Source organism: Cervus canadensis, chromosome 26 (genome assembly GCF_019320065.1).
Source record: "Cervus canadensis isolate Bull #8, Minnesota chromosome 26, ASM1932006v1, whole genome shotgun sequence".
In the NCBI taxonomy this organism is placed as follows: Eukaryota; Metazoa; Chordata; class Mammalia; order Artiodactyla; family Cervidae; genus Cervus; species Cervus canadensis.
The window spans coordinates 32252125-32274462 of record NC_057411.1 but is presented as its reverse complement, the minus strand read 5'-3'; the positions used below and the strand labels follow the sequence as shown (position 1 = coordinate 32274462).

The 22338-nt window shown below is 37.8% G+C and overlaps 1 protein-coding gene across 1 annotated transcript in view; it reads right to left on the bottom strand.

Annotated features, from left to right (window-relative positions):
- Positions 1-5620: 5620 nt before the first annotated feature.
- Positions 5621-22338, bottom strand: part of CFAP299 (cilia and flagella associated protein 299) — a 637244-nt gene continuing 620526 nt past the window's right edge. Inside the window, exon 6 of the mRNA XM_043448481.1 lies at positions 5621-5860. Within this exon, the coding sequence (XP_043304416.1) occupies positions 5765-5860 (96 nt within the window). The 3' untranslated portion in view covers positions 5621-5764. The remainder of the gene's footprint in view (positions 5861-22338) is intronic.

The window sequence follows — 22338 nt, the reverse complement described above, 5'->3', positions numbered from 1 at the left end:
CTTTGCATCAGGTGGCCAAAGTACTGGAGTGTCAACTTCAACATCAGTCCTTCCATTGAATATTCAGGACTGATATCTTTTAGGATGGACTAGTTGGATCTCCTTGCTGTCCAAGGGACTCTCAAGAGTCTTCTCCAACACCACAGTTCATTCAGTTCATTAAATTCAGTCTCTGTGCTGCAGGCAGGATGCAGATCACGTGCCCTGAGTTCCCACTGGCATTTCTGCCTGCTAACTGGGGGACGCTCAGGTGCACGTGGCTTCTTAGAGCCTGGAGCTCAGGCCCTGAGCACTTCGCTCCTTCTCAGTCACTCTTCTCGAGCCTTCTGCCTTCTGTGTGGGCCTCAAAGGTGCATCCGCGGAGTAGGAAGCACATGGAATCCATCTCTCTAGCTAGACAACAATTGTACTGGCAGAAACTGTTGAAGATATTGACTAGAAGGGCATGGCAACCCACTTGGGATTCTTGCCTGGAGAATCCCATGGACAGAGGAGCCTGGTGGGCAGCAGTTCATGGGGTTGCAAAGAGTGGGACACTGCTGAAGCGACTAACACACCACACACATTCAGTTTAGAAGGTAATATAAAAATTACTTTTGATGACATAATTAAGTTTTGTTTCTTAAATGTTGGGACAAAATATAGAAACAATCTAAATATATGAAGTATTTTAAATACTTGAAATAGCTATACTTAAAAATATTTAAAATAGCTAAAACATTTAAGAAACACTGGCATATTAGGGGATAGATTATCTAATTTGTGTGTGTATGTGCTTACTTGCTCAGTCGTGTCTGACTCTTTGTGATCCCATGGACTGTAACCCACTAGGCTCCTCTGTCCATGAAATTTTCCAGGCAAGAATATTGGAGTGGGTTGTCATTTCCTACTCCAGGGGATCTTCTGAACTCAAGGATCAAACTGCATTTTTTGCATTTCCTGCATTGACACGTGCCACCTGGGAAGCCTAGATTATTTAACAGGTAACACCGACTCAATTGACATGAGTTTGAGCAAACTCCAGGAGATAGTGAAGGACAGGGAAGCCTGGCATGCTGCGGTCTATGGGGCTGCAAAGAACCGGACATGACTGAGTGACTGAACAACAACAAGCATTATTATTCTAATTTAAAATGCATACAAAACCGGAGAGACTTACATAGAAAACAAGTTTATAGTTACAAAGGGGAAAGGGACGGGCAGAGGGATAAACTAGGAGTATGGGATTAACAAATACAAACACTATACATAAAATAGATAATCAACAGGATTTACTAAGTAGCACAGGGAATTGTATTCAATATATCCTAATAACCTATAATGGAAAATAATATGAAAAATGTATAACTGAATCACTTTTCTATATACCTGAAACTAACACAATATTGTAAATCAAATGCACTTCAATAATAATAAAAAAAACTAAATTACACCCACCTAGGAGGCAGCTTCTAAAAACAAAGGGATTAAGAGAAAATTAATTCTGGATAAAAGTTATTTTTATTTAAAATAAAATATGATATTTGAATAATTAATTCAGACTATTTTAAATTGAAATCTTATAAACTTATGAACTATATTGAAACTTTTATGAGAACATGAATCATTATAAGTTTAGTTTATTAAATTTATGACAGTTATTTAAATCTGTAGGAAAGCTTGTTGGTTGGAAATTTGAAATCATTAGAAACTTGAATGTAATGAAGCTCATAAATAAAATTTAAAATGTTTAAAGGATTTAAGTTAACTACACTACAGAATTCATAAAAATAATTGCTAAAATTTCACCAAATCTATGGATAGAAAAATAATTTGTATATATATTTAAAATATAAGTTGTTGTGTTGTTCTGTCACTCAGTCATGTCCAACTCTTTGCAACCCCATGGACTACAGCGGGCCAGGCTTACCTGTCCTTTATCATCTCTTGGAGTTTGCTCAAACTCATGTCTATTGAGTCGATGATGCCATCCAACCATCTCATCCTCTGTTGCCCTCTTCTCCTCCTGCCCTCAATCTTTTCTAGCATCAGGTTCTTTTCCAATGAGTCAGCTCATCGCATTTGGTGGCCAAAGTATTGGAACTTTAGTTTCAGTATTATCCTTCCAATGAATATTCAGGGTTGATCTCCTTTAGGATGGACTGGTTGGATCTCCTTGCTGTCCAAGGGACTCTCAAGAGTTTTCTCCAGCACCACAGTGTGAAAGCATCTATTCTTCTGCACTCAGCCTTCTTAATGGTCCAACTCTCCCATGACTACTGGAAAAACTATAGTTTGACTATATGGACGTTTGTCGGCAAAGTGATATCTGTGCTTTTTAATATGCTGTCTAGGTTTGTCATAGCTTTTTTCCCCAAGGAGCAAGCATCTTTTAATTTCATGACTGCAGTCAACGTCTGCAGTGATTTTGGAGCCAAGAAAATAAAGTCTGTCACTGTTTCCATTGTTTCCTTATCTATTTGCCATAAAGTGATGGGACCAGAGGCCATAATCTTCATTTTTTAAATGTTGAGTTTTAAGCCAGATTTTTCACTCTCCTCTTTCACTTTCATCAAGAGGCTCTTTAGTTCCTCTCTGCTTTCTGTCATAAGTGTGGTGTCATCTGCATATCTGAGGTTAATGATATTTCTCCCAGCAATCTTGATTCCAGCTTGTACTTTACCCAGCCTGGCATTTTGCATGATGTACTCTGCAAATAAGTTAAATAAGTAGGGTGACTGTAAACATCCTTGATGTACTCCTATCTCAATTTTGAACTACTCTGTTGTTCCATGTCTGGTTCTAACTGTTGCTTCTTTCCCTGCATACAGGTTTCTCATGAGGCAGGTCAGGTGGTCTGGTATTCCCATCTCTTTAAGAATTTCCCACAGTCTGTTTGATCCCCACAGTCAAAGGCTTTAGGGTAGCCAGTGAAGCAGAAATAGATATTTTGAATTTGTAAATGTAATAAGTCAAGTATTTATCCTATTTCAAAAATAATCCCAGCTTTACAGAAATGTTGCAAGTTCAAAACAAAGATTTTTTTTTCCCCATGAAATATTTATAATTTGCTGACATGATGCCTTTTGACTCCCAAATACTTTAGTATAATTTCCTGCAATCAAATACATTTTCAAATATAACCACAGCATAATCAGCAAAATCAGGACATAAATATTTTTATATTACTACCATCTAATCTTTAGAAATCATTCAATTTTCACCAATTGCCCCCAAATTCTCTTTAGAAGATATGGATAAAACTCAGAATCTTGTGTTGCAGTTCTTTTTTTTTCTTGGCCCTACCATGTGGCTTGTGGAATTTCAGCCCCCCCACGAAGGATGGAACCCGGATCCTTGGCAATGAAAGCACCATGTCTTAATCACTGAACCCCTAGGGAATTCCCAATGTTGAATTTGAAATCGTGTCTCTATAGTCTCACTCAACCTGGGATAATTTCTCAGTCTTCTGGATTTAGGTTTGTCTGTGTTTTCTCTTGATTAAATACTAGCTATGCAACTTTGGCAGGATTTCTACAAAGGGGATGCAGAGCTCTTCTATTGCACCTTAATTAGGTGAGGAACAAACTCAGTTGACCTTTTTATTGTCATATTCTCTTTGATCATTTAGTAAAAGTGGTGTATTCCAAGCTTCTGCATTGTTTGCTCTGTAATAAGTATTTTGTGGGAGATACCACATAAATATTCTGTTCCTCATCAAACTTTCCATTTATTCATTTAGGTAGATCTGTATAGACTCATGGTTTCCTATTTTATACCTGTTGTTTTCATTATTTGATGCCCAAACTGTACCAAATTTGGCCAGTGAGAACTCTTTCAAGGTGGAGTCTGTGTTTCTTTGATAAGTTTGTTTCATTTTTCTGGAACATCTTTGCTTTCTGGTACAGAAAGGGATCCCAGACTCTTTAACTCTCCCTGGCAACCCACTCCAGTGTTCTTGCCTGGAGAATCTCAGGGACAGGGGAGCCTGGTGAGCTGCCATCTATGGGGTCGCACAGAGTTGGCCACGACTGAAGCGACTTAGCAGCAGCAGCAGCCTCAGTCCTAGAATCAGTTATTTTTCTACGGATCCCTTCTTCCCTTTGGCAGAAAATAGTGTTGAGAAACTAAGATCTGGGTGCTAGGTGTGCTAACTTACATTGGGTGCTGCTGCTCTGAGGTTGTCTCAGTGGACAGAGTGTTGGAATATGTATGCATACACACAGAGGCGTATATTCTGTATCTGTTGTATTTACTGAAAATGAAGAGATCACACCAATACATCCAATTCTAATTTAACACCACTCTACTATTCCACACTGGGACCTGACACCTCGAGCCAGACTATCACCTCCCCCATGAATACATCCTGCTCACTGCATTGGAACTGGGGACACCCTACTCTGGGCTCTCCCACCCCGAGCCTGACACTGAGCCTTGCTTGGCTCCACCTAATTGCCTTAGAACTGGGTTGCTTAGAAAGGGAAGGAAGGCAACGGGAAAGAGAAGAAGCAGCATATGTGCTTAGTTACGTCTGACTCTTTGTGACCCCATGGGCTATATAGCCCGCCAGGCTTCTCTGCCATGGAATTTTCCAGGCAAGAACACTGGAGTGAGTTGCCATCTCCTACTCCAGGGATCTTCCTGACCCAGGGGTTGAACCCACATCTCCTGGGCCTCCTGCACTGGCAGGTGGATTCTTTACCACTGTGCTACCTGGGAAGCCCCAGAAGGAGAGACAAATATTAATCTAAAATCACAAACGGCCTCTGAATGAATATCTTTTCTGCCCAAAAGTCACCTGCAGGGGCATATTACAAAAATGTGTTCTTCACTCTTATGAGGTCCTCATTTCTCTAAAATTTCTGGTTTCCTTTAGATTTCATTTTCTCAGCTTTATTGTCATGAAGTTCACATTGTCTAGGCACATGAACATATTAAGCACTTCAATCATTTTATGCATCAACTCATGGGATACTTAAGATTATATTTACTCATGTGTGTGCTAGTCACTCAGTTGTGTCCAACTCTTTGCGACCCCAGGGATTGTAGCCTGCCAGGCTCCTCTGTCCATGAGATTCTCCAGGCAAGAATACTGGTGTGGGTTGCCATTTCCTTCTCCAATTTACTCATGTAGTGCTAATGAAAACCTTGAAAACCTTTGGACAGTCTTCCAACCTCTTATGTCAGATGGTAAAGAATCTGCCTACAATGTAGGAGACCTGGGTTTGATCCCTGGGTCAGGAGGATTCCTGGAGAAGGGAATGGCTACCCACTCCAGTATTCTTGCCTGGAAAATTCCATGGACAGAGGAACCCAGCAGGCTACAGTCCATGAGGACATAGCTGAGTGACTAACATCAAATTCAGTGATTTTAGGAGATAGCACTGCCATGTAGCATAAGGCTTTGACTAATTCTGTTTGGCAATGCTAGGACCTAGAATATTTTTGGACATTTGGAAACGTGGAAAATCTGAGGTACAATGTAAGTACTAATTACTTTATCTTTGAAGAAGCAATACGATTTTCTTCCACGAATTACTGCAATCAGCTTCAGTGTTTGGGGGAAAAAATTAGAAAAACCTCAAAGCAGATTAAGACAATATTAGTACCACAGAAATACAGTCAAGATCATGGTTACCTCTCTAATTTCTTTATCAACTTTTATTATTCTGATTTGCCTTATAGCTACTGGACTCACTTATTATTCTAATTTGCTTTTGATTATAGGAGTCATTTACATTTAGCAAACCATTAGGGAGGGCACTATCTACCACATTTGTAGTTAAGTCTTTCTTCTGGAAACGTGGTCAAAAATGACAACTTGTGTGTAGAGCTCTGTTAGGATCGGGCTTCTAGTAGAGTTGTCACCAGGTTGAGCCTAAAATACACAAATCATGTTGTTAGTCAGGTCAGTCCATGCACATAATTCACATTAAATGAATTTTCTTCTTGCTTCAATGTTGTAGCAAATAGAACTAAGAAAGTTGTATCCATGGAAACATATCCAAGTTTCCCCCCAGATTCTTTTCCCAGGAGTGGTGATAATTCCAATCAGGAGCTCTGAGGCCCTGGTGATGACATTACTGAAAATATCTAGGATCAAAGTGGTGTCGCAGGTTCATACTTGTCTAGACTCTGCTGAACCCCACGGGTCACTAACTCTGCAGAATTCCTAGGGAAGGGCTTTGCACACACAGGTGATTGCAGGGTAACAAGTTAAAAAGGACCCTATCTTGATTTCAAGTTTGTCAAATAAAAATGTCTCAGATTTAGAACTGGTTCAGACTAGTGGAACTAACTACCTGTCCATTGTGGGTTTCATGAATAGCTTCTTACTCGTTTGATAGCTATTTGATTTACATTTTCCCCCCTTTACATTATAATCCATGAAAAAAAGATTTGGTCCTTTTACTTTTATGCAGATATTTTGCCATACTTACAAGGCCCCCAGAGAGACCCTCTGGGAGAAAGTATTCACTAATGTGGTGCTTATAAGAGAGAAAACAGATCCGAAAAGAGCCAGATAGTATCTAGTATTAGTCATTGGGCCTTTCCTGTATTTGATGTACAAAAGAATGAATGATGTTACTTGCTCTCTCTCCTTCTCTTGTAGGAAGAGATGATAAGGATTTAGATCAGGGACTAGAGAGAAGCTTTGATATTACCTTTCCCCCTGGTATTCAATTTCTTGTGCTAGTGAGAAAGAATATATCAGACCCATCTTCTGTTAAAAGAATGAGTAAAATTGTAAAGATTTTGAAACAGGGAAAACAAAAAGAGTGAGCGTCTTGAGTGGCTTACCCATCCACGTTTTATTCTATGTTTGTGCTATTTTATAACTCATTAAGTTGGAGAACACTGATAATAATGCAAAATATTCTTCTCTACAAAGATGCAAACTAATTGTGCTCAGTGGCACACCACTGATTATTGTTTCATCTTGAGACCTGTTTTACATTAATTTGTAAATTAGTGTCAATCTTTCATTTTCCCTATATGTGTTCTGATTTTTGACTTCTTCCTTGAACTGCTTGCAACATCTGACTTGTTCATTGTATAATTTATGAATAGACAAAATTTTTGACACATTCATTTTACATCAGTATGAGAGTCACAATTAAATCCTTTTTAGAAACACCATCTTGTAAATATTTTGAAGCTTCCAATTTGATGCACAGTGGATTCACCTGACAGATGAACAGTTTGAGTAGCTGGAATGTGTCTCTCTTGGGTGACTTAAACTCTATTTCTTGGTTTCCCTTGGTAAATCCCTAGTAGCAACAGAACTGTAACTTTGTTGATCCTCTGTTTCTTCACATATTTTCCTTTTTACTATGTTTCTATTTTGTTTTTGCTTTTGGAACTTTTACAATGAATAAATTATTCCCTCTTGGTGACAATTAACTGTGATTTGGAACTTGATTTTATGGCTTAACCTTTGCGTCTTCTGTAAATAGATAAAGAGATTACTGAGATTTATTCTTTTTTTGAGTAAGAAACAACAGAAAATCTGATTTGCTATTATGGTTTTTTCTTTATTTGTCTACTTGTCTTCTTTGAAGAAATTAAGAATCTCATGCCCATCAGGAAAGAGGACAACATTTTTGATATAGGGGCAGGTTACTTTTTTGTGTTTACTCTTGAGTTGTGATTATGTTTAGACTTGAAGCTATAAGATCCCTATGTGTCTCTGTATATATATGTTTAGAATTCATAAAGACCTTTGCATCTTTATGTATGAGTACACAGTATTTTTCTATCTCTGGAGAGAATTAATAAATTAGATTTAGAAGTCTCTAAATTAAAGAAACTCTGTTCTGATTGGCCTGTAGAGCTCTTATGTAAATAAGTTCTTATGTAAGTCAAAGATTTATAAAATTCCAGGAAAATGTGGAAATTAAAGTTTTGATACTTTTTCATTTTTTTTTTTCTCTGTTTGTCCATGCAACATGAGAATCTTCCCCAACCAGGGATCAAACCCACGTCCCCCATGTTGGGAGTGCAGAATCTTAACCACTGGACTGCCAGGGAAATCCAGAGTTTGATACTTTTAATGTGCTATGCTTAAAGAGTATTCTCACACAAATGATTTAAAATTTTAAGGTCATACAATTGAGATAAATATTTGGCAAATCAGAGTAGTAATGATTTTGGTTTAACACAAATAGCTTTTCCTCTGATTTATCAGTGTTAGGTATAACATAAACATATATTTTATTACTGCACTTGTGTTTGCTTTTCTTAAGCTTATTGATGCATACTAATAAAATAAGCTAACACTACTTTGACACAATCTGTAATATAATGAGAAATCCATATTCAACAAAATCAAATCATTATTCTGACAACTTTATATCATCAGTAATTTTGTTTTTTACTGTCAACTTGAATATAATTACTCAGATCTTTCAGTAGCATAAAAACTTAGATAGCTATTAGGTTAAATAGCATAAAGAATATTCATATGATATCCAGATAGTTTCTAATCATGATAGAATACTGGAAATTTGATGCCTAATTATTAAACTTAACTTTAAGTTTATATACTTTTGCTTATAGCCAATGAAAAGTTCCTATTTTGGGTCATGTTAGTGAACATGTTCATTTTTTCTCTTTAAAAAGATATGTGTGTGGCTATACAAAGATGCAACATAAACTTCTCTTGTCTGTGAAAATGTCTTTGGAAGAAAGGAATTCGTAGCTATCTACCTCTAATTTTCTCCATGAAATAGAGTTACTTTGGTTGAAAAATCATAATTAATATGAATGGCTGAGAAGACATCATAAGCAATGTTATTGTTGTTTAGTTGCTGAGTCTTGTCTGACTATTTTGCAATCCCGTGAACTATAGCCCACCAGGCCCCTCTGTCCATGGGATTTCTCAGTCAAGAATACTGGAGTAGGATGCCATTTCCTTTTCCAGAGGATTTTCTCTACCCAGGGATTGAATTTGCGTCTCCTGCATTGGCAGGTGGATTCTTTACCACTGAGCCAACTGGGAAGCCCCATCACAAGCAACAGGGATAGACTAATACCACCGTCTCTTTGCTTTTGTGTTTCAAAGAGAAAATAGTCTTAACCTATAGTGGAGTTGTTTTTTTTAAATTAATTCTTATTGGAGTATAGCTGCTTTAAATTCTGTGTTAGTTTCTTGCTATGCAGCAAAATGAATCAGTCATACGTATACATATGGATACATATATATCCAGATCCACTCCTTTTTAGATTTCCTTTCCATTTATAGTGGAGGTTTTATAATAGTGTATAGTACTATATAGTAGTAATTATATATATAGTATATAGGGCTTTCTCTGCTAGCTCAGCTGGTAAAGAATCTGCCTACAATGTAGGAAGTGCCAGCTCGTTTCTTGGGTTGGGAAGATCCCCTGGAGAAGGGCACGGCAACCCACTCCAGTATTCTTGCCTGGAGAATCCCTGTGGACAGAGGAGCCTGGAGAGCTAAGTCCATGGGGTTGCATAGAATCAGACACGACTGAGCAACGAGGCACAGCACAGCACAGTAATTATATATATAGTATCGGGCTTCCCGGGTGGTGCTAGTGGTAAAGAACTCACCTGCCAATGCAGGAGGCATGAGGATCCCTGGGTCAGAAGATCCCCTGGAGAAGGAAATGGCAACCCACTACAGTATTCTTGGCTGGAGAACCCCATGGACAGAGGAGCCTAGAGAGCTACAGTCCATAGGGTCACAAAATGTTAGACAAGACTGAAAGTGATTTAGCACACACATATGTAGTATTAATTGTATATACAATTTTATATATAATTTATAGACTTATGTAGCTATCATGTATATATGTATAAATATAATTTATACAATTTCTATATATTTATAATTTATATATGGTTATATAATTACTACTACGTACTGATATAATTATATATAAATAACTACATAATACATATGCAATAGTAGTGCTTTTCAGGCTTTTTTCTTCTTCTATCTCAGAACCCCTGTAAAATCTCGAGTTTTACTGAGAACCACAAAGAATTTTTATGTGAGTTATAACTATCAATATTTACTATATTGGATGGAAGTGGAAATTGAGAAAATTTAAGATGGTGATTCATTTGACCATAGCTATGATGAATACATATTGAAATGTTAACAGAAATAACATCTTAGTGTATATGTGTATATATATATATATGTATATGTAAGTTATTTTGAGTTCATGGATCTCCTGAGAATTGTTGTGACATGACAAAGGAAAATGTAAGACAAAATTTGGAAGTAAATTTTACTTGCCTTGGTTTATAGTACTTGATTCTGAAAAGAGTAATGACATGCTAAAATTTCAGTTAAGTTTGCCCTATCTTGATGGGCTTGCTTACTGGTTAATTCCTTTACCTACTATATAAAAGGCTTTTTTTTTTTTTAACCTTCTGTGTAACTGTCTAGGTAGTAAATATTCCAAGTCTTACATGAATAATTTTCTGTGCTTTATGTTGAATTTATTACATTCTTAATTGTTTAAGAAAAAGAAAAAATAAGAAACAAAAGCAAGGAACAAAAATTCCTCATTTATAAGGAGCTAAGGTTCTTTATAGTCATGTTAATGTAGTGTTAATTTATAAATGTTGTATTGTTTTAAATGTTTAAACAGTTAACTCGGTATTGTTTTTGCAGCATCCTGATCCTATCTTAACCAAGTGCCCAAATATCCTCTGATGTTTTTTTTTTTTTCCACTGATTTTTGCCTTCCTATAATTGAATCCTAAGTATAGAAAAAATTAAACTTTCCAGCTATATTTTACACCCGAAACTATCTTTGAGATTTCTCAGAGGGTCTGGAAAAAAACACAAAGGTTTATTTTTTCACCTTTGAAGAGAGCTGCCAGAAAGAGATAAATTTTTCTGTAGAATTCTGTGGGCAGATTTGCTATTAATAAATCAGAAGGGGTGTTCAGCCTTGCAGAGGTAGGCTTGTATAGGTATATAACGTTATTAATATAAATATTTCAAAAAATTTTGGGGAAGTCCTGGGAGTTATGTCATTGACCTTGCTGTCTTATAATATGGCTTTACCCTCAGGGAGAACACTAATTCCAACTCTTGGGAATATTTCCACCAGATTTTCCTAAATATAGCAGAGTTCTGGTGGTGCTGAACTTGATGATATTAGACAATGGTAGCATGTTATGTGTCATCATTTCAACTATTGGTTTTAAAGATACAATTATTTAGGTCTTACTGCAGACCTTACTAAGCCACTTGCTTGATGTTCCTGGTACAAACAATTATATCTCAGGATTATTTATGTCATATCTCAGTGTTTTTTCTTCTATAAAATTATTTTTATTCACTTTTCTGAATCAATTATAGCATTCACAAACTCCTTCTGAAATAAATTTAATCATTATCCTTAGATGGTTTATCATATTTCTTTATTTGGGGTTGGAGAAGAGGCAGGGAATTTGTTTTGAATGCCACAGAGAGAAGTAATCTTTTCTGTTTTCTGCATTATTTTTATTCTGAACTCTCATCAGACTGTTCGCACTTGAAAATTACTAGTAATAATCATTCACCTATTTTAAGTCCCTCTTATCTACAGATAGTATTGTTTTGGTCTGATGCTTCCCAGAAGTGTCTCATAGTTACAGGTGAGAAACTGTGTCTTCAACTAAGAAGAAAGTCTCAGGATATTGTAGAAAAGAACTGTATCAGGTATGTCAATTACTGACACTTCAAAGCTGAGCTAACATAGATTAGACAGCTTTCAATCTGCACCACCAATGGATTGAGTCAGGATTTCCAGGTTCTGTTTTGGCCAAAAGAGAGGATGGCATAGGACAGCTAACCAAAGATCCACTGGAGCAGGAATCAATTATAACTGGGCTGAATAAACTCTTAAAGAGAGAAATTTTACTGTGGCTATTTGTCTGGAATATTGTTGATATTATTTAATGTTCTATTTTCAGATATCTAATAATCACCCTATCTCCTTTTCATTAAGTAATACGTAACACATACAATTTAGTAAAGTCTGTTTTTGTAATATGAAGCCAAACATTCAAAAATTATTTAAAATGATAGCTGATTCCCACTTATTCCTCAGTTGTGTCCAACTCTTTGTAGCTGTAAAGTCTATGGAATTCTCCAGGCCAGAATACTGGAGTGGAGAGCCTTTTCCTTCTCCAGGGGACCTTCCCAATCCAGGGATCAAACCCAGGTCTCCCGCATTGCAGGCGGATTCTCTACCAGTTGAGCCACAAGGGAAACCAACTTATTCCTCTAGGATTCAGAACTTTATATTGTCTCCTTACTTTCCATGGCCATTTAGTTATTTGCCTAGGTTCAGTAAGGCTCTGTCATCTATAATTGTACATAACATAATTGTACAAATTGAAAAACCAAAGCCTTGCCTAGAATGTCATCCTTGAATGAAAGCAATGCCTATAAAGTGCTGACCTATTCCTTGACTTAAAAAGTCCAAGAATATTGTATATTATATGCTTGCTCAGTTGCTCATTCATGTCCAATGCCTTGTGACCCCATGGACTGCAGTCCACTAGGCTCCTCTGTCATGGAATTTTCCAGGAGAGAATACTGGAGCAGGTTGCCATTTCCTCCTCCAGGAGATATTCCCGCCTCATGGATTGAGCCCGCGTCTCTTAAGCAGGCAGAATTTTTACCACTGGTGAAGTGAAAGTCGCTCAGTAGTGTCCAATTCTTTGCAACCCCATAGACTATAAAGCTCATGGAATTCTCCAGGCCAGAATACTGGAATGGGTAGCCTTTCCTTTCTCCAGGGAATCTTCCCAACCCAGGGACAGAACCCAGGTCTTTCGCACTGCAGGCGGATTCTTTACCAGCTGAGCCAGGAGGGAAGCCTATAACCACTAGTGCCAGCTGGGAAACACACTATATGTAACTAACTTTAAAATATTTGGGAGACCTAGTGAACAGAGGAATTTACACAAATTTATAGGTATTTCAGGTGAAATATGGTGGAGAGCATTCCTTGGGCTTGGTTTCCTAGCCTCAGGTCAAAAATAATAGAGGGTTTTAAAAATCCAATTTGAGATTTCTTATGAAAATTTCCAAACCCAATTTAATTTAGTATTTGTTCAAAATTGTATGGATTTAGAGTTTACATGGGCAGCTTAAGGTGTCCAAAATGGTAAAATAAGCCTTTTGTTGCATCTTTGTGAAAAATCAGACAGCTCTAATGACAGCAGCTTTATTTTATAAGAATAAATTTCTTTGAAATTATTATGATAAAAAGAGGAGACGAGGCGCTCAGGGAAAACTGTAAGAGATTTTGAGAGTTACATCTCAAATAGTGGATATCTTGAATGCTCATTTAGATTTTTTCATCTTTGATATTACAACTCTGTAAGTTCTCAAAGTCAGATAATGATTTAAATACTTCATATCTGTATAAATGCAAGTCAGTTGTACTTGGTAGACTGCAACTAACTTTTGCATTGATTTTAGTAGACCAATTGTGCATCTAGTTGTAAATTCATTTCAGAATTTCTTATTTCCTTTATATGTCTCTGCTCTGAATTTTTCTTGGCATCAACAGTAATAGCTACCAGTTTGTCATTAATTAATGAGTTAAAAATCTTTGACACATTCAGTTGAGTAAAAAATATATACACATTCTATCTGAGAATCATGATTCTACTTTCTTTTAAAAATTGTTCCTTAACAATAGATAACAAAAGTGCTAGAAACAATCTCACATATACAGCAACAGCGACAAACATTGCAGTTGGTTGAAGAAATTTGGCACTTAGAAAACTGACTTCAAATTCACAGGCATGTAAGGAGCTGCTATTAGTAAAAGACTTCTGCCTGAAGTCACTACTAGGTCCTAGGAGAGATGGGACTCCAAGCCAAATATAAAATATAAGTAAAACAATGCAATCCCTATCAAGCTACCAACGGTATTTTTCACAGAACTAGACCAAAGAATTTCACAATTTGTATGGAAATACAAAAAACCTCGAATAGCCAAAGTAATCTTGAGAAAGAAGAATGGAACTGGAGGAATCAACCTGCCTGTCTTCAGACTCTACTACAAAGCCACAGTCATCAAGACAGTATGGTACTGGCACAAAGACAGAAATATAGATCAATGGAACAGAATAGAAAGCCCAGAGATAAATCCACGAACCTATGGACACCTTATCTTTGACAAAGGAGGCAAGGATATACAATGGAAAAAAGACAACCTCTTTAACAAGTGGTGCTGGGAAAACTGGTCAACCACTTGTAAAAGAATGAAACTAGAACACTTTCTAACACCATACACAAAAATAAACTCAAAATGGATTAAAGATCTAAATGTAAGACCAGAAACTATAAAACTCCTAGAGGAGAACATAGGCAAAACACTCTCCGACATAAATCACAGCAAGATCCTCTATGACCCACCTCCCAGAATATTGGAAATAAAAGCAAAACTAAACAAATGGGACCTAATGAAACTTAAAAGCTTTTGCACTACAAAGGAAACTATAAGTAAGGTGAAAAGACAGCCCTCAGATTGGGAGAAAATAATAGCAAATGAAGAAACAGACAAAGGATTAATCTCAAAAATATACAAGCAACTCCTGCAGCTCAATTCCAGAAAAATAAATGACCCAATCAAAAAATGGGCCAAAGAACTAAACAGACATTTCTCCAAAGAAGACATACAGATGGCTAACAAACACATGAAAAGATGCTCAACATCACTCATTATTAGAGAAATGCAAATCAAAACCACAATGAGGTACCATTACTCGCCAGTCAGGATGGCTGCTATCCAAAAGTCTACAAGCAATAAATGCTGGAGAGGGTGTGGAGAAAAGGGAACCCTCTTACACTGTTGGTGGGAATGCAAACTAGTACAGCCGCTATGGAGAACAGTGTGGAGATTTCTTAAAAAACTGGAAATAGAACTGCCATATGACCCAGCAATCCCACTTCTGGGCATACACACTGAGGAAACCAGATCTGAAAGAGACACGTGCACCCCAATGTTCATCGCAGCACTGTTTATAATAGCCAGGACATGGAAGCAACCTAGATGCCCATCAGCAGATGAATGGATAAGGAAGCTGTGGTACATATACACCATGGAATATTACTCAGCCATTAAAAAGAATTCATTTGAACCAGTCCTAATGAGATGGATGAAGCTGGAGCCCATTATACAGAGTGAAGTAAGCCAGAAAGATAACATTACAGCATACTAACACATATATATGGAATTTAGAAAGAAGGTAACGATAACCCTATATGCAAAACAGAAAAAGAGACACAGAAATACAGAACAGACTTTTGAACTCTGTGGGAGAATGTGAGGGTGGGATATTTCAAAAGAACAGCATGTATACTATCTATGGTGAAACAGATCACCAAGCCCAGGTGGGATGCATGAGACAAGTGCTCCGGCCTGGTGCACTGGGAAGACCCAGAGGAATCGGGTGGAGAGGGAGGTGGGAGAGGGGATCGGGATTGGGAATACATGTAAATCCATGGCTGATTCATATCAATGTATGACAAAACCCACTGGAAAAAAAAAATATATATATATATATAAGTAAAACAAGATATTGGGATATCACCTGTTAAAAATTACTGAAAAAGAATAATTGACTGAACAAAGTAAAAAGACTCTAACCTTATTCTATAAAACCTGAGAAAAATTGTAGGTTTTAATGTATAAAGGAAACAAAAAAACTTTATATAAAAGACACTATCAGTAAAATATTGCCCAGCCTTAGTATGGGAATCTTTTTGAACATAGTAACAATGGGAAGAAATCAGAATGGGACAATAGTTTGGACTATACAAAAATTTAAAATTTGTATGCCAAAAACATTATAATTGTTAAGATAGATATAAAAATTGTAATGTATCTTTAAAATATGACAGCCAAAGGTTTTCTACCTTTTATATATAGAATACTTTAAATTTAATTAAAAAAAACCACTCAAACTCCATCAAAAATTATGTAGAGGGCAATAACTAATACAGGAGAAGAAATATACTAACACGCATGTGAAAGAAATGTTCACTCCTGACAACAATCTAAAGTGAAAATTAAAGTGACCTCTAATAAATTTTAACTATAAGATGAACAAAGTTTCAAAAGAATGCAAAATAGAGCATGGTTTTTGGCAGCTTTAAATAGTTCAGGTATAACTGTAAATTGATATGGTCTAACTGCAAAGTGATTTGACAATATCTCTCTAAAGTTTTACAATGTATGTATCTTTTGACTAAGCAATTTCCTTTTTAGGAGTCCATCTTAAAGAAAGACATCAGAAACTTGGTTATAGAGAGTTGTTATTTAAACCTAGGGAGAAAAACAGAAACCAACCTAAGTGTCCATGAGTGGGAAATTCTTACATAAAAGACGTGTGCTTTATAGGATGGAGTGAAGTGTTAATCACTCAGTAGTGTCTGACTCTTTGCACCTTGGGGCCTGCAGCCCACCAGGCTCCTCTGTCCATGGAATTTTCCACGCAAGAATACTGGAGTGGGTAGCCTTTCCCTTCTCCAGGGAATCTTCTCAACCCAGGGATCAAACCTGGGTCTCCCAAATTGCAGGAGGATTATTTACATCTGAGTCACCAGTGAAGCCCCTTATAGGACATTATTTACACTGTTTAATGGCTTGATTTTTCCATTTGATAGTGTAAACAAACATCTATCCATACTAACACAACAAATTGAGTAAATATAGCTTTAACTCATTTTTAGCCAAGGCTTCCCTGGTGGCTCAGCTGGTAAAGCATCTGCCCGCAATGCGGGAGATCTGGGTTCGATCCCTGGGTTGGGAAGATCCCATGGAGAAGGGAAAGGCTACCCACTCCAGTATTCTGGCCCAGAGAATTCCACGGACTGAAGAGTCCATGGGGAGGCAAAGAGTTGGACATGACTGAGCAACTTTCACTTTCCCTGGTGGCTCAGTGGTAAAGAATCTGCCTGCCACTGCAGGAGATGCAAATTTGATTCTTACGTTGGGAAGATCCCCTGGAGGAAGAAATGGCAACCCCCTCCAGTACTTCTGTCTGGGAAATCCCATGGACAGAGAAGCCTGGTGGGCTTCAGTCCATGGGTCACAAAACAGTTGGACATGACCTAGTGACTAAACAACAACAACAACAATATTACTTCACTGCTCTGATGTATCATAAGCTATTTAATTATTGTCACCAGTCATGGACATAGGGATTATTTCCACTTTTAATCTACTGCAATTAGTTTTTTACTTTTTAACAACTACTCCTTTTACTAGTTTTAACAATCACTACTTTTTAACAACCTTCACTTTTCTAAATTGGTACAGCACCAGGAAGCAATATCTGTTTACCTAGCCCAATTCAGTAGCACATTAAACACATTCTCTCATTTAATCATCACAACAACCTTGTGTAAAATAGTTGTTTTTAATAGATTTAACAGATGAGAAAACGGAGGTAGAGAAGTGGTCCAGAGGAGTTAAGGAATTTACCTTAATCACAAAGCTGATAAAAGTTTAACTCCAACTCATTTTCCCTATTGCCCCTCTTAAACAGCTTTTCTCTGCCTGAGTCCTAGGAGGTGTTCCCCAGCCTTTCCCACCTATCCTGTTCTTTTTCTTGTTCCTCTGAACTGCTCTCAGGCATTTTGGAGAGTCCTAGGTCCTCAGGTCTCAAGTGGAATTCATTAAAAGGCTTAGGCAGGTTTCTGAATATCCTAAAAATATTTTTATATTACTCTGTGTATGCCAGCACGTGTGCATTTTCTTTTCTGAGCAAATCTACAAAATGTGTCAGAGTTTTAAAATAAGTTGTGTTTCCTAAAAGGTTAAGAGTCTAGTCTCTGGAGCAGCCTCATGTGCTTGTGAGGTAGTGTTCTGGGTTACCAAGTTGGGGCTTGCCATTTGTTTCTTTGTCTTATCATGATTATTTTACTCTTGCTTCAGCTTTTTTGAGGCGATATACATCATCAAGGCCACTAATATGTACGCTGAAGCTCTCCCACTAGCAATAACCATTGAGAGGTTATCAGCATGAGGTTTTTCTCTCTTGCCAGGAGGCTTGATCACTGTTCATGCTATTGTGTTCCATGTTCCAACATATTTCAATATCCCTCAACCTGCTTTGGGATTTCAGTGCCTCAGAAACTGTAAGCATCTACTGGGGTGGTGAATTATTAAATAGTCATGAGACTTGACTACTTGTTTAGCTGTTAAGACTGAGAAGAAATCATGCTCTCTTTGAATAAGCAATAATTCCTTGGCTGTGGTCTTGACCAACAGAGACTATGCCCGACTCCTGTGTTTCTAGCACCTGCCTCTCTGGCATTAGTTATCAGGTCTTTGAAACCATGAAGGAAACAATTATTTTGTTCCTATTTAATCCTTTCATTCAGCTAGGAAAGGAAATGTTCCATTCTTTTCATAGTCCTTGTACTGATTTGTAACACATTTTGTAAAAAAAGTGAGCATGAATTGGGGCTAGAGCTCTCTTCCTCAAATTTTTCCATTCTCACTTCTCTTTTGGTCTGTATTACTTTGGCTCATTTGAAAAGGCTCTGATGCTGGGAAAGATTGAGGGCAGGAGGAGAAGGGGACGACAGAGGATGAGATGGTTGGATGGCATCACCGACTCAATGGACATGGGTTTGGGTGGACTCTGGGAGTTGATGATGGACAGGGAGGCCTAGCGTGCTGTGGTTCATGGGGTCGCAGAGAGTTGGACGTGACTGAGCAACTGAACTGAACTGACTTTTGGCATAATGTTTGATCAGGCTGTCCTTCTAATAATAATATATATATATATATAATTTTAAATTATATATTTAATTTTTGTCTTTCTTCCAGCTCACCTTTTCTGTGCCACGCCTTGTGTATGAGTTCATAAGTATTGGACACTTAACAACAACGTGCTTATCTCCAGGGGTTGTTTCATAACACTGCATATAAAATTAAAATCAGTTTTCCAGGTCAAAAAGAGGGCATAGCATTTAAGTTTTAGGAGTTTTAATTCATAAAAGCTAATCTCTGTTGTGTAATTTTTAATGTATTCCTCAAGGCCATTGATTTTAGCAGCAGTTTGTTAAGTAAATACTTAATTTATATGTGGTAGACTTTCAGTTCAGGTATACCAGGTGATTGCCCAAGGGGAGAAAACATTTAAAAGCTTCTGAGTATGTGGGTGTTTTAGGGCTATAATCAACCAAACATTCAGTAATTTGGGCAGCAAAACCAGAAAACTGGCAAGGCCTCAGCTCTACTTAATAACTGCGACTGTGCCACAGTCAAAAAGCAGTACGTACAAGACGCCTCTGAGGAAAACCCAGGAGCCAAAAAAGTGGCTCTGGTCACTCAGTAAGTGTCCCCTGCCCCGTTAACTCAGGTTGTGTGGGGGTGAGAGAACAGTGTTGGAGACTTTCAAGAAAGAAATCATGGCTTCTCTTAAGTCTATTCTGTTCAGTATGTGTTTTTCTTGACAATGTCCAATAGGAAATATACGTGGGCCCTGTAAAAGACACCCTGTAAAACTGAGGACCTTCACTGGGAGGGTGGAGCTTCAAGAGAATAAATTCAAACCATCTGCAGAAAGGATGTAGGAATGTTAGGGGCCCCCATTTTGAGAAGAGAAGTTTCCAGCCTATGACGGGCTCCATCTGATTTTAACATAGTCAGTGAATTGGGAAGCAGCATTAGGAGGCAATTAACACCTTTCCTACTAATATAGCAAGTGTCTGGGTGGAGGGTGGCTTGGGAGGAGTGGAGCAGAGGGGCAGGAACTGTGAGGAGGTATTGCTGCAATGGTCCTCTAAATCAAGCAAACAAACAATTCACTCCCCCAAAGAACAAAAACATACGTTGTCATTAGAAGTAATTTTTAATTTTAAACCTTGTTCACCTAGATATTCTTTTGCTTATAGAAAAAGAAAGTAAAATTTGACTTCCTGTTTTTTTGTGTTTTTTTGGCATCTGTATCAGACAATAATGACTATACATTTACTTTTTAAACATAATAAAATACCAAGAACCTAACACCTTGCCCTTGCCCTGGACACCTAGAATCAGCACTCCAAAGCAGGAAAGGACTCCCAGGGTTAACTCACCTACCAAGGAGAGAAAAGTACCAGAGTCAATTACTCAGGCAATTTTCAACTAAAAATAGCATCAGCACTACATATGTTTCAAGTGTCTAAGATCCTAAAATATTTTAAAGTTAACCTCAAAAGTTTCCAGGATTATTTTTGGCTTTCCTATTCTTTGGCAAATATTTAATATTCAGTTTATTCATTCCATAGATGTTTACTAAGCACCTACCATATACTAGCACTGGAGATACAATGGCAAAATGACCAAAAATGGTTTCTGCCCCACATTTCTGTGTATGCTTCACAAGTCTTTGTCACATATGTTTCATGTGAGCCCCTGGACTGACCTGCCTGACAAAATGATTCTTGGTGAGGCCATGATAGCAAGAATGGGTATCGTCATCCTCATTCTATCATGATCCAAGTTAGGAAGGAAAAACGGCTGCAATTTATCAATGAAAGTATCTCTTGAGGTCATTGGTATTGTGGTGGAAGTTAATCCAGAAGCCTTTGGTGTGTGGTCTGTACTTTCTAGTTGGTTTGTGCAATCTCAGAAATATGTAATTTACACTACATAAAATTAAGACTGTTGATTTATAACTTGCTTTAGAAGAATGAAGTTTAACTACCTTATGGACATATGAAAAGGTGTGCACATGCTAAGTTGCTTCATTGTGTCCAACTCTTTGTGACCCTATGGACTTTCCTCCTCCAGGGGATCTTCCCAACACAAGGACTGAACCTGTGTCTCTTATGTTCCCTGTATAGAGAAACAACGAGTTGAGTCGACTTTAGTCACTCAGTCGTGTTTGACTATTTGCGACCCCATGGACTGCAGCACAGCGCCAGGCCTCCCTGTCCATCACCAACTCCCAGAGCTGACTCAAACTCATGACCATTGAGTCAGTCATGCCATCCAGTCATCTCATTCTCTGTCGTCCCCTTCTCCTCCCACCATCGATCTTTCCCAGCATCAGGGTCCTTTCCAATGAGTCAGTTCTTCACATCAGGTGGCCAAACTATTGGAGTTTCATCTTCAGCATCAGCTCTTCCAATGAATATTCAGGACTGATCTCCTTTAGGATTGACTGGTTGGATCTCCTTGCAGTCCAAGGGACTCTCAAGAATCTTTTCCAACACCACAGTTCAAAAGCATCAATTCTTTGGCACTTAGCTTTCTTTATAGCCCAACTCTCACATCCATACATGACTACTGGAAAAACCATGGCTTTGACTAAATGGACCTTTGTTGGCAAAGTAATGTCTCTGCTTTTTAATATGCTGTCTACGTTGGTCATAACTTTCCTTCCAAGGAGTAAGTGTCTTAATTTCATGGCTGCAATCACCATCTCCAGTGATTTTGGAGCCCCCCAAAATAAAGTCTGTCACTGTTTCCATTGTTTCCCCATCTATTTGTCAAGAAGTGATGGGACCAGATGCCATGATCCTAGTTTTCTGAATGTTGAGCTTTAAGCCAACTTTTTCACTCTCCTCTTTCACTTTCATCAAGAGGCCCTTTAGTTCTTCTTCGCTTTCTGCCATAAGGGTGGTATCATCTGCATATCTGAGGTTATTGATATTTTTCCTGGCAATCTTCATTCCAGGTTGTGCTTCATCCAGTCCAGCATTTCTCATGATGTACTTTGCATATAAGTTAAATAAGCAGGGTGACAATATACAGCCTTGACGTACTCCTATCCCGATGTGAAACCAGTCTGTTGTTCCATGTACAGTTCTAACTGTTGCTTCTTGACCTGCATAAAGATTTCTCAGGAGGCAGTTAAGGTGGTATGGTATTCCCATCTTTTTCAGAATTTTCCACAGTTTATTGTGATCCACATTGTCAAAGTCTTTGGCATAGTCAATAAAGCAGAAACAGATGTTTTTCTAGGAGTCTCTCACTTTTTTGATGATCCAACGGATGTTGGCAATTTGATCTCTGATTCCTCTGCCTTTTCTAAATCCAGCTTGAACATCTGGAAGTTCATGGTTCATGTACTGTTGAAGCCTGGCTTGGAGAATTTTGAGCATTACTTTACTAGCGTGTGAGATGAGTACAACTGTGTGGTAGTTTGAGCATTCTTTGGCATTGCCTTTCTTTGGGATTGGAATGAAAACTGACCTTTTCTAGTCCTGTGGCCACTGCTGAGTTTTCCAAATTTACTGGCACTGAAACAATAGCTAATAAAATATCACTTTGCTAAAGAGCTTGTATCAATTCAGCTAATCTTTAAGCTTACCAGAAGAGACATTTGAAAATACTCCTGGGCATATATCTGTAACTGGAA